This window comes from Dromiciops gliroides, chromosome 3 (genome assembly GCF_019393635.1).
Source record: "Dromiciops gliroides isolate mDroGli1 chromosome 3, mDroGli1.pri, whole genome shotgun sequence".
Lineage (NCBI taxonomy): Eukaryota > Metazoa > Chordata > Mammalia > Microbiotheria > Microbiotheriidae > Dromiciops > Dromiciops gliroides.
The window spans coordinates 250,419,687-250,432,225 of NC_057863.1; the positions used below are offsets into that span (position 1 = coordinate 250,419,687).

At 38.5% G+C, this 12,539-nt stretch overlaps 1 protein-coding gene across 1 annotated transcript in view; it reads right to left on the reverse strand.

The window, feature by feature from the left end:
* INPP4A (inositol polyphosphate-4-phosphatase type I A) overlaps window positions 1-12,539 on the reverse strand; it is a 199,034-nt gene that overhangs the window by 68,170 nt on the left and 118,325 nt on the right. The window contains 9 exon segments of the mRNA XM_043990586.1: window positions 992-1,118; window positions 1,120-1,136; window positions 1,710-1,800; window positions 3,893-4,004; window positions 5,182-5,261; window positions 6,774-6,890; window positions 8,826-8,944; window positions 10,046-10,090; window positions 12,079-12,286. Coding sequence (XP_043846521.1) covers window positions 992-1,118; window positions 1,120-1,136; window positions 1,710-1,800; window positions 3,893-4,004; window positions 5,182-5,261; window positions 6,774-6,890; window positions 8,826-8,944; window positions 10,046-10,090; window positions 12,079-12,184 — 814 coding nt within the window. The 5' untranslated portion in view covers window positions 12,185-12,286.

Genomic DNA, 12,539 nt, shown 5'->3' on the forward strand with positions numbered 1-12,539 from the left:
TAGGACTTTGGAGACATCCTGTATAATTTTTCTTTTTAATTCTATTTTTTGGATTTTGTGCATTTAAAAACATAACTCTGGGAACGGGTCCAGAAATCTTCGCTAGAACTGAAAAACAGGTCTGTGACATTAAAAAAAGGTAAAGAACCCCTGGACTAGATGACTTTAAAGTTCTTTCCAGCTCCTACATTCCATGTTATCTATGACAACAAAGAAAATGAGGACAGGTGATAATGAAAGTCACGGATTTTTCTGTTGTCAACACACAAAAAAATATTTTATCCTAGGTGAATGGTTAAGATGCAATCATAGAATGGCTGACAATCAATTGTTCTCCATCTCGAACACGAGATTAAATATTCAAAGGGGAAATGAGAGAAATTCAGGCAAATTACAAGAAGAGGGGTGGCTAGGTGGTGCAGTGGATAAAGCCACCCGGCCCTGGATTCAGGAGAGGTACTTGAAGTTCAACTCCGCCTCAGACACTTGATACTTACTAGCTTGATGGACCCTGGGCAAGTCACTTAACCCCCATTGTCCCACCAAAAAAAAAAAAAATACAAGGAAGAACTCTTGGAAATGGATGGCTACTAAAACTGGAAAAGCATTACTGGAAAAGTCATAAAATCTCCTTTGAAGACCTTTTTAAAAGATGACAGTTTTTCATTCATTCATTCATTCATCTAATATAGGTTTTGGGGTTTTTTTAGGTCAATGAGGGTTAAGTGACTTGCCCAGGGTCACACAGCTAGTAAGTGTCAAGTGTCTGAGTTTGGTTTTGAACTCAGGTCCTTCTGAATCCAGGACCAGTGCCTTATCCATTGCGCCACCGTAGCTGCCCCCTAATATAGTTTTAAATAAGGGGTCGACACGTGGGGAAATAATGACCTCGTCAAAGTCCTCTAGTCTTTATGAGATGATATGTCTAATCTACTGCTGGTCTGAATCCATTTCTTACAAGGGCAAAGCAATCAAACTTGTCTTACCTTGCTGGCATCTTCTTCTAGAAGGAGTTTTACAAACTGTCTAGGAACATGTAAGGAGAGGACACTTTCAGCCATCTGTTCTAAGATCCTTAGGATGATTCCCTCCGTTTTAGGGAAACGGTACATTCTACAGGATGGCGCCACCAAACACTGAAATGCAAGGAATGTGGCTCTTGAGCTAAGAGGATAAAGGGGCAGTCACTCTTATTTTCCTTCCTTCTATCTTAGCCTGATTCAGCATTGGTTCCTGGACAAACCTCCAGCTACACACACACACACACACACACACACACACACACACCCTTCACCCAAAAACATGACAACTTTTCTAAAGAAAAAAATTACCAAAGGATTGATTCCAAACACAATTTTCCACATGCTGTATCTAATCTGAAAAGCATAATAACTACTTGTCTAAACTAACTGATGTGGTTGTGGGGATAAAAAGGGGAGAAGAAGCAATGCTGTTGCTAATGACCAAAAGTAAAGCATGAAGACGTGAAATCAAAGAGAGGCAAATAACCCGAAACACGTCTACTGCTCAATGTATGACAAATGCAATGAACATCTGGTAAAAGCAGTTATGTTCACAGAGGGAACAAGTGAAATCAGTTCAGACTACCATAATAACCATAAAGTGAACACTCATTTTCTCTTTAGTTCTAAGTTCCCAGGCTCAGGCTTACAAGCAAGGCCCTGATATCGATGCAGAGAACTGCTTACCTGATTTCAGTAATGAATCTTTCCGTAAGGAAGCATATTTGGATCGGATTCCTAATGACTCTGTCAAGCTTTCATCCACTGGCAGAACAGTCTAAAGGAAATATAAGGGAATTACCAAAGAGGCTGTGAAATTCAGCACAAACTCATCACCACCTAATGAATAAAATCCTGGCCTAGAAACCCTGCATAAATGCTGAGTATGTCTCTTGATATCAATGCTCAATCTGTACAATAAATTTACTGAGTCACAAGGTAAGTTAATTCGCCACTTAAGACACTTAGAGTATGATTTGCTTTGTGAAAATCATTTTATATGCAATTTTTCTAGACTCTATGATCTCTCAAACTCTCGGTTTCCTCATCAGTAATATGAGGGGATCGGAGACTAGATGGTGGGTGAAACACAGGAATATAATATCTGTACACAAATAAGAGAGTCTAAGGTCAGATAAAACTCATTTTTTTTCTTCAGTAAAAATGGACTTTCACTTTACAATCCAATACTATTATATTGACACTGATTGAGATTAAGTTGCCAGGACATAGCTAAATGTTCCTTATTAGAGGTTTCCATTTCAAGTCATGACTTGACAGGTTATAAATAGCATTTGGATCACAAACATGAGAAGCACATAATTAGCGAATCAGCTCAGAGCAGGGACTATGTGTTAACAATCTCTGGATAAAATTCTTTATAATAATCAAGGGCTAAAGCAATCCTGGGTTAAGAGATTAATTTAATTTCTCTTTCCATTCAATCCCCGTTCTGCTACTTCCTAGCTGTGTAACTGGGCACATCACTATAGCTCTGAAGAACTCACTTTCTTCAACTGTAAAATATGAGATTGGAATAGATGATTTCTTCTTTTTCTTCTTTTTTTTTTTTGGTGAGGCAATTGGGGTTAAGTGACTTGCCCAGGGTCACACAGCTAGTAAGTGTCAAGGGTCTGAGGCCAGATTTGAACCCAGGTCCTCCTAAATCCAGGGCCAGTGCCCTATCCACTGCACCACCTAGTTTCCCTGGACTAGATGATTTCTAATTTTTTTCCAAGTCTAATCTATGATTCCATAATCTCTGAGATCTGTTCTAGTTCTCAGATGATTGTGTGACTTTGACCACTTGGGGAACCACAGACAACTGTCTGCCAAAGCCCATTTGCTATCTTCTCATGTTTTCATCAAGGATATCCTTTATGTACAGACCATGCTCATAAACAGAGAAAACAAGTAAGTTGGTCAGTGGTTGCTGATGTCTTCCTTATTTTGGTAAAAGCATCGTCTCTGATACTATCCCTTCCATAGGAGGCTTCTTGTCTTTGAGGCATTGTGAAAAACTGATTCCCAAGTGCCTTTAAAATGGTGTCATCTTCAGTAAATATTTCTTCAGTTCATGTTTGCTCAGACCCAGAAACTTCTGAGTTTTGACTTTCTAAGTGCCACTGTGACTTCTTCATATAGTACATCAAGGACTGAGATGACAGGGTTAAAATATGTTGGTCCCACTATCACAGTCAATGAGAATGGATTATAGAGACACTGGTGAATCTGCTCTATTTTTTTGTTTGTTGTCTCCTTGCAAGTTTCATCTATAAATGCTTTCAAAAAGCATTTATTAGATAGATCTCATGCCAACCTCTCTGCAGGCTTACTTTATCCACTGCTTTCCAAGCAAAACCTTCTTATAATGTTCTACCAACTACCTAAGGGCCTCTAATTTTTGCAGACTTGCAATATTTAGCACCGTGCCTGGCAGACAGCTGGCCCTCAATAAATATTCATGGATTTAATTCTAAGAGATGTAGGCACCTCTAACAACTTATCTCAATTCATATAGAAACTCTCTGTGCCACACATTCCTTGCTGCTGGTGGCTCATGCTTTAGTACACTCATAACTGAAAGCTTCAGTGTCTAAGAAGCAAGGTCAAAGGCAGTGAAGTAGAAGTCCCCAAACAGCATGATATAAACACTAACTTGTAGGTCCAATCCCTGTAATCTGAGAACTGTCCTAGGTCTCCAGAGAAAATAGAAGTCGTTTAGGGGTTGAAAGTGAAGAGGCTCCAAATGGCATAAAACTAACAATGAATAAAAATTACTCTGATGACAATCCAGGCAATGAATGCTATTTGTGCGAGGCTTTTATTCCAGTTCCTACTTTGGTGGCTCAAAAAAGGTACATACTCACCCTCCCATTAACAGTATCAGGTGACCTCGTTACAGGGGGCCGCTGGTCTGATTTCTCTTCCATTTGCCATCCTATTACAGTAATGTTACCTACGCGATCATTTTCAGCAGACCTGTGATAATATGGTAAAATGTGAGTTTGCTTCCTGTTTTGCTATGTTGTTATGTCTCTCATGCCAGGCAAGTATGCTGGATGTGAGAAGCTTTAACTCACAGATGACTGGCTAAAAGTCATAGATTCATATCTTTGGAGTAGATACATACCCTGGAATATCTCCAAAAATATTAGGGAACGATTAAAAGTTGGGACTGGTAGGCCTTGAATAACTGCCTTGGTCGGCAGGGACTGCGAGGGATATTAAGCTTCAGGATTAAGAGGTCTCTAGGATATGAGTCATTCCTTAGCCTGTTTCTTGTTTCCCCCCTCCCCATCTCTTGACCTTCCTTTCTTCCCCAAGCCCCAGTTCTAGGTAACAAGTGAGACAGAGTCTGGTCTAAACTAGTAGCCCTTAGGAATTCCTCTGGACAGTAAACTAGAATGAATGCAGAAAGAATTTTGAGGGAAGGACTGGATTTCCTGCTTCCACCCCACTCTTCACCCAAATACTCAAAGAAGCCCCGAGGAGAGAAATGATTTGGAAGCTTAGAGGGGAGGAAGGACCTTTGCCTCACCTAGCAGTCTGCTGAGATGACACACTTCCTAAAGGAAAGATTTAAAATGCAGAAGGAAGTTTGGTGCATTAATGAGGCCCCACCTTTTCTACTGCAGAAACAATCAGCTGTTGGAATAAAAGCAAGGCTTGGTGTTTTTTGCCAGGTACCAAGCAGGAAAACACTACATTATTCTCTGCTGCCAAGTTCCAGCATGAATCCATTAGAATTTGACCTTATAAAACAGTAATCGTGGGTCTAGTTGTACTTGTGAAGAGAAAGGAAACAGGAAATTTCTGAGAAGCGCATTAACGCTTTTAAGTTACAAGGCTCATTCTCAAATAATGCCTTTTCTAAGGGTATGGCATGGTAATTACCCCGAGGGCCCCAAGAAAGTGAAGTGGTTTCCACTTAGACTGCTCCACCATAGAATGCTTCTGAGGTAGGCCTCTGTGAGGTAGACAGTTGCCTTTAATGTATCTATGTTATATTGTTTCCATGGCTGATCAACATGTCCTCTTGTTCTACACATCATACCCTAACCAGAAACTAACTCTAACAAGGAGCAATCTTGAGACCATGAGATGAAAATGAAAGACAATTTTATTTCTTTCAAACAGAACAAAGCTAAATACCAACCTTAGTGTTAAATGCAACCTATGGTATTTCTCCTGGAGCAGATCTTTGACTATGAATGTCCCAGAACCGAGTAAATACATCTGAGTAGGGGAGAAAGAGTGACCATGTTAGTGCACAGATTTTTCTTATATTCTAATTGTAAGACATGAAGAAGAGAATCTGGCTTTTAAAAAACCCACAAATCTGGTAAGGATCCCATTACTGGGCATATACTCTAAGAAGGTAAAAAACAGAAAGATTTATTATACACCAAAGTACTTCATATGTTATCAAAAAACTGGAAAAAAGTAGGTGCCTATTGACTGGGGGGATGGTTGAACAAATAGTGTTCTATGAAAGTCATGGAAAAAAAAAAAAAGAATGTGGGGCAGCTAGGTGGCGCAGTGGATAGAGCACCGGCCCTGGATTCAGGAGGACCTGAGTTCAAATCAGGCTCCAGACTTACTAGCTGTGTGACCCTGGGCAAGTCACTTAACCCCAATTGCCTTAAAAAAAAAGTCATGGAATATTACTATGCAATAAGAAACGAAAACTCTGAATAACTCACAGAAATGATGATTTATATGAACTGTTGCAGAGTAAAATAACCAGAAGACTAAGTACAATTACCACAACAATATAAATGAAAAGAACAAAAAGGGGAAGCTGGGCTTTAAAAGCCAAATAACATGGTATAGTAGAAAGAATTTACACTCAGAGGCTCTGGATTCAAGTGTCAGCTCTGCCTCATAAGTGACTTAATATGATTTAAAGTAATTTACAACCTTTTGGGGTCTTAATTTCTTCATCTGTAAATTAAGGGGGTTGGAATGATGCCTAAGGTTACTTACTACTAGTTCTGAATCTATGATCTAATTGTCATAATCATAATCAGATATTGAAATAGAATGTACTGCTTTAGACAGAGAAGTAGAAGACTATGGAGACAATAATGTTGCATACATTTTTTTTTTTTTTAGTGAGGCAGTTGGGGTTAAGTGACTTGCCCCTTGCATACATTTTCAAAGTCACTAGGTCAGCTCTTCCCCCACCCCCAAGGCAATGGGTAGCACACCTCTTTTGGGGGGGTGGGGAGTGGCACCAGGGCAATGAGGGTTAAGTTACTTACCCAGGGCACACAGCTAGTAAATGTCAAGTGTCTGAGGCCGCATTTGAACTCAGGTCCTTCTGAATCCAGGGCCGGTGCTTTATCCACTGCACCACCTAGCTGCCCCTAGGTCAGCTCTTTTTGCTCATTTGTATTTGTTACAAGAGAGGATGTAAGGTTGACAGGGATGGTGGAAGAGTAATAGAGGAGATATGTCAAGAAATGATTGTAATAACTGATATTTTTAATTGATATCCTTTGTTTTTTTAACATGAGTCCAAGAAGACTCATGTAAAACATCTCTGGCCTCTTATTGAGGCGCACAGTGGGGAGATGGGGAAAGAAATTGCCAATGATGCCTTTGAAATGTTTTGTTTTGTTTTCTAGGACTACATATTGGATAACTTGGGACTCAAAATTGAAGCTAAATACTAGTATCTCACTTAAATCATCATGTGACTGAAAAGGAAAGTGCCTCTACAAAGTATAAAAAAGATTACTTAACTGTTCCCTGAGATCTATCTTTGACATCATAAACAGATAGTTTGATTTGCGTCATCTGATTGATAAGGGAGTCTTGAAAGAAGGCGATACTGCTTAGAAATATAGGATTGTTAGTTCCCTGGAACAAAAAAGAGAATGTTATTCCATGAAAGAATGATAGATACATTTTTTAAAAATACAGAATGAAATTCTTAAGTTGAGGGGAAAAAATGTTCTTGGTAGTTGTGATGGTAACAAACTAACATTTGTACAGAGATACCTCCAGTGACCCTTACGCATCCAAATTTCACAAATTGTTACCATTGCATTAGATATTTCTAACACTATAATCAAGGTCATGAAAAGTTTTCTTACAATTATAAAACTTTTCAACTGAATAAGAAGGTTATTTTTGTAAAGGTTATAAAGAGGTTGAATATCCGTGTGTTCAGTTTTACAGATTTAAATATCTGGTCTTTTTCATGGAACTAAAACTAACACATAGTTTTTAGATCTTTTACAATATAAACAGCCCAGACAAGGAAGGAAATGAACTGTTAAGGATGTTTACTATTCCTAGAAAAATATGGTGAGTTTAGCTAACTCTGAGTCTTAAGTTTTCTGCACCTGTTTTTGGAACATTATTAGAATTTATATCACTGATGCCCTCTTCTTTGCAATTTGGAAAATTTAAAAATCGCTAAAATCTTTTATTTTTTTCTTTTCTGGAAATCCAGTTTAACCGGAATTTAACTTGGGAAACATTTAATGACAAAATTTCAAAAATAGTCAACAATTTAGGTTTGCTTTGGAAATATGCTTCCAAAAGACTGAAAGACAATGAGTATCTGGCTAAGGTCCAAGTTTGTGAAAGAAAAGGAAAAGAAATGCATGTTACTTTGGAAGTACTGCTAGGAGACATCACTAATGGCAACACCTCTGCAAGAAGCTACCTACACTGCTTTGGGCACTCAAAATGTCCTCATTAGAGCAGAAAAATAGTTTCAGGACCCAGTGATGTCCAACCCCTGTTACACAGCACACCTGTCAGGTGTCCATTTCTCATCAGGTGTATAATAAAATTTGCATCACCCTCTTCCTTAAAATAAATAAATGTAATTCACTTTGACTTAAATCAATCTGTATCACATATCACTTAATAAGAAAACTGGGATTTAAAAAATGAAACTCCTACAATGAGAGGGTGCTGTAACAAAGTGTTGGTTGTCCCAGTATAACTGAACTGATGAGCTTTGACTAAAGAGCCTAGAGAAGCAAAACAATTCATCAGACATGATTGTCAGCCAGAAGGGACAAGGTTGATTTATTCCTATAACTCAAAAAAGAGAACTGAACTTGTAGGAACACTGTTTAAAGTGATAAGCCAATCAGAGGTCCTAAAACATATTTCTTTTTTCTTTTTTTTAATCATAAAAGTATTTTATTATTTTCCAGTTACATGTAGAGATAGTTTTCCACATTTGTTTTTTTGTATTTTTATCTTTTGTCAGTATTTTTGTCCACATTTGTTTTTCTAAGATTTCTAGTTTCAAATTTTTCTCCTTCCCTCTCCTCCCTTCCCCCTCCCCAAGACTGAAAGTAATCTGATATAGGTTATATATGTACAATCACATTAAACATATTTCTGCATTAGTCATGCTATGAAAGAAGAATCAGAGAAAAGGGGGAAAAGAAAAAGAAAAACAACAAAAATAATAGAAATAGTATGGTTCAATCTGCATCTAGATGCCACAGTTCTTTTTTTTCTGGATTTGGAGAGCATTTTCCATCATGAGTTCTTTGGAATTATCTTGGACCATTGTAATTCTGAGAAGAGTCAAGTCTATCACAGTTGATCAACACACAATGCTAAAACATATTTTGAAAATAAGTGCCACACAAATAAATGACTATGATGAGAAATAGCCAAAATACAAGTAAAAATCACCACTGTTCACAGAAACATTCTTAGCAATTGATGCTCAGTTCTTAAAAATACACCTCATAGAAAAGCAGAAATACTGCAACTGGGGAATTTCTGGGGTTTTTCTCCTATAAGAGGACATGGACTCACCTCTATAATCTCTGTCTGTGCATGCTTTGTCCAGAATGCCTGAGGAGGTGTTGTTACGCTCACTGCTACAAAACTATTTGGTTTTCGATCTAGCGATGGAGTATGCAGCTCACTGCAAGCTTTGACAATGGAAATTTTAAAAATAATTAAATTAAGCTTTTAGAATCATGCTCTGGTTAGTTCTGTGTTCTTTTAAAGAAAAAAAAAACAGATCAGGAAATGTTCCACAAGAAACCCGAGAATATGAATGACACAAAGACAGATAATTCAGCTACATATTACATCTATATTACTTTGTTACCCTTCACATAACAATCAAGAGGAAATAACCTTGTAGTCACACCAGGAGCTGTGCCAGACTTGAGCCAACTCATCTATATTTGATCTCTTCATTCCGCTGGAGGGAAGCAGCTGGATGAAGTTAAAGTCATAAGCATAGAAACAACTGGGCCATCTGGAGATGGATCCCTGACTCTGGCCTCATTTGCACAATGTTCTAACGACACAAATCTCACACAAACAACATGCAGAGTCTAAAGAATGCCTCTGAAGCAGACCACAATTTGTCTCATTTTTATAGTGATTTAACAGCTGACAAAGTGAGTTCTTCACAACATCCCTGAGAGCTAGGCATTATGAGGACTGTCATTCATGTTTTAGATATCATGAGAATTAGGGTTGAAAGGCACAATCTATGAACATGTATAACCTATAATTGATTGCTTCCTGTCTCAGGGAGGGATAAGGGGAGAGAGGGGGAAAGGATAGAATTTGGAACTCAAAATTTTAAATAAAAATGTAAAAAAAAAAAAAAAGGTACAATCTAGTCCAAAGCTCTCATTTTATAAATGAGTTAACTGAGGACCAGAAAAATTAAGTCACTTGCCCAAGGTCACAAGAGTAGTATGCAAAAGTCAGGAATCAAATTCAGGTTTTCTAAGACTTTGCATTGCACCAAAAAGAAACTGAGGCTCAGAAGGGTTAAATGACTTCCCTATAGTCATTTATGGGAGGGAAGGCACTTGGCTCCAAGGCATACAAAGCCCCAGGCATAGTCCTGATTTCTGTCAGCACCTTGACAAGAAATTCACACCTGCTTTATTTTCTACAGAAATATTTCAGCCATAGCAACAGATCCACAGAGAATTTTGAGGTGATGGTGATACCAAATTTGTGCTAACCATCCATTCTAAAAGTAACATTTAAAAAATGATACCAACCCAGGCTGAATTCTAATATGGGTTCGTCTGGATCCTGGATGTTTCCTAGACAGGAAAAGAAATAGTAGAACATGATCAATCTGCAAGAAAATAGGCACACTAATTCACTGCTAGTGGAGCTATGAGGTGGGGGTCATAGTTTTAGAAAACAATTTGTAATTATGCCAAGCAGAAGTTCCAAAACTATTCATCCCCTCCAGCCTAGCAATCTTTCTCTTGGGCTGATGCTCCAAAACATCTAATTGTAAGAAAGCATCAATAACAGCACTATTACTATTTGTAATTCCAAAAAGGTAGAAACAAACCATGTGCTCAATCATTTGAGAATGGCTGACCAAATGCTGGTAAGTCAATTAGTAGAGTATTATTGTCCTAGAAAGAACAATGAACATAAATAATTCAAGAAAATATTGTAGGACCTGCATGAAGTGATAAAGAATGAATAAAGCAGAACCAAAAGAATAATACATACAAAAGAATAATGTCTACAACTATAGGACCTTTAAATGGCAATAAAATTAAAGGCATTGAAAAATATCTGTATTAACTTATAAAGTATATATCCATCCTTTCCTTCAACCAAGTGGAAAACTACTCAAGTCAATGTACTGATAGCATTAATCATTCTTTTAAGCTATTTACCTCTTTTCAGGGAGTGCACAATTGCGAATGTGGTGGGGTTTTGTATTTATTGAAACAAAATGCATCAATAAATTAAATTTAAAAGATTTTTTAAAATAACTGGGTTTGGAGAAAGATGGGCATATTAACACACTGTTGGTATAGGTGTAAATTGGTTGAACTATGTTGGAAAGCAATGTAGAATTATGTGAAAAGTGACTATGGGTGTGGATCATTGAATATAATCTCAAACTCTATGTGTATGTGTATGGTGAGAAAATAATGGGTTTTGGGGGTCCTAGAGGCCCTCCATTGGGAGTCTTGCCTGACTTCTTTTAAGGTCATCCCAGAGTCAGTAAAGTTGGACCTAAGACTCTGAAAAGAGACAACAGAGATTAAAATCACACTTACCTGAAAGTTTTTCCCCTCAGAGGGTCTGTCCTCTGGACTTTGACCTCAGCACGTTATGCTCATTTTAATAAGGACCACCCTTAAGTCCAGTAAACCAATAGATTTGAATGATGCTAGCCAATTAGCTCTGAGCAGTGTGTAAGGGCTGCCTCTCCTCCAGACCAAAGGGAGCTTACATTCTGACAGCTCTCTTGGCTTGAGACGCTAGAGGAGGCAGCCACACTGCCCTCACTCTCTATCTTAGGTAATGTGGGGCTTCTGAACTTTTGGAGCCATGTGCTCTCTTTACTAACATTTAATATGATTTAATAAATGCTTAATGCCCCAAACTGGTGCAATAGCCTCTAATTTCTAAGTAACAATATATTAGAAACCCCTGCTAAATTCCCTAAAACTTGGGACAGAGATAGGCACCCCCATATATTTTCTTTTTTTTTTTTTTGGTAGGGCAATGAGGGTTAAGTGATTGGCCCAGGGTCACACAACTAGTTAGTGTCAAGTGTCTGAGGCTGGATTTGAATTCAGGTCCTCCTGAATCCAGGGCCAGTGCTTTATCCACTGTGCCACCTAGTTGCTCCCCTCCCCCCAATATATTTTCTTTCTTTCTTTCTTTCTTTTTTGGTGAGGCAATTGGGGTTAAGTGACTTGCCCAGGGTCACACAGCTAGTAAGTGTTAAGTGTCTGAGGCCGGATTTGAACTCAGGTCCTCCTGAATCCAGGGCCAGTACTCTATCCACCAGCTGCCCCATCCCATATATTTTCAAATGACACTGTCTCTGTCTCTGTGTCTCTGTCTATGTCTCTGTCTCTCTCAATCTGTAATGGAAAATTTAACATACCAGTAGACTGCTAGCACCACAGACGATTAGTATTTAGTTCTAGGGACAATCCAAAGAGCCAAGAACCAGTTACCATTTTCTTTCCCTTTCAGTTTAACTTGGTGTTTGTGTCTTCTTAAGGTTAGCTCATCTCAATGGAACAGGGGAAAATATGGGACTCACCTGCCAGAGACAGTCCCAGCATGTCCGAGGTAACATCAATAGTTGAGGCCCGCTGCACTGAACGGGACTTGGAGCCATGACGTGGGCTGTGTTCTCTTGCTGTCATGGTGTCATGGGCAATGGTGTGCTTCTCCCTGCTAGATCTGACCACGACTATTTCCAGGAATGTCCTGTCACTGAGCCCTATTCACCGGGCATGGCAGCAGCTCTGAGTAAGGAAGAACAAATAATATAAATTTGAAGACTGAAGTCAGATTAACAGCAAGATACCACCCTACACAAAGCTACTAAAGCAATTTTCTTACCATGTTATTCCCCTATTAACCAGTTTCAGCAGCTTCCAGTTGCCTTTAGGACCACATAAAAATTCTTCTGTTTAGTTTTTAAAGCCTTATAAACCCTGGCCCCAACCTGTCTTTCTAGCCTACTGGACATTACTCTACCTCCCACATTCTGCAATA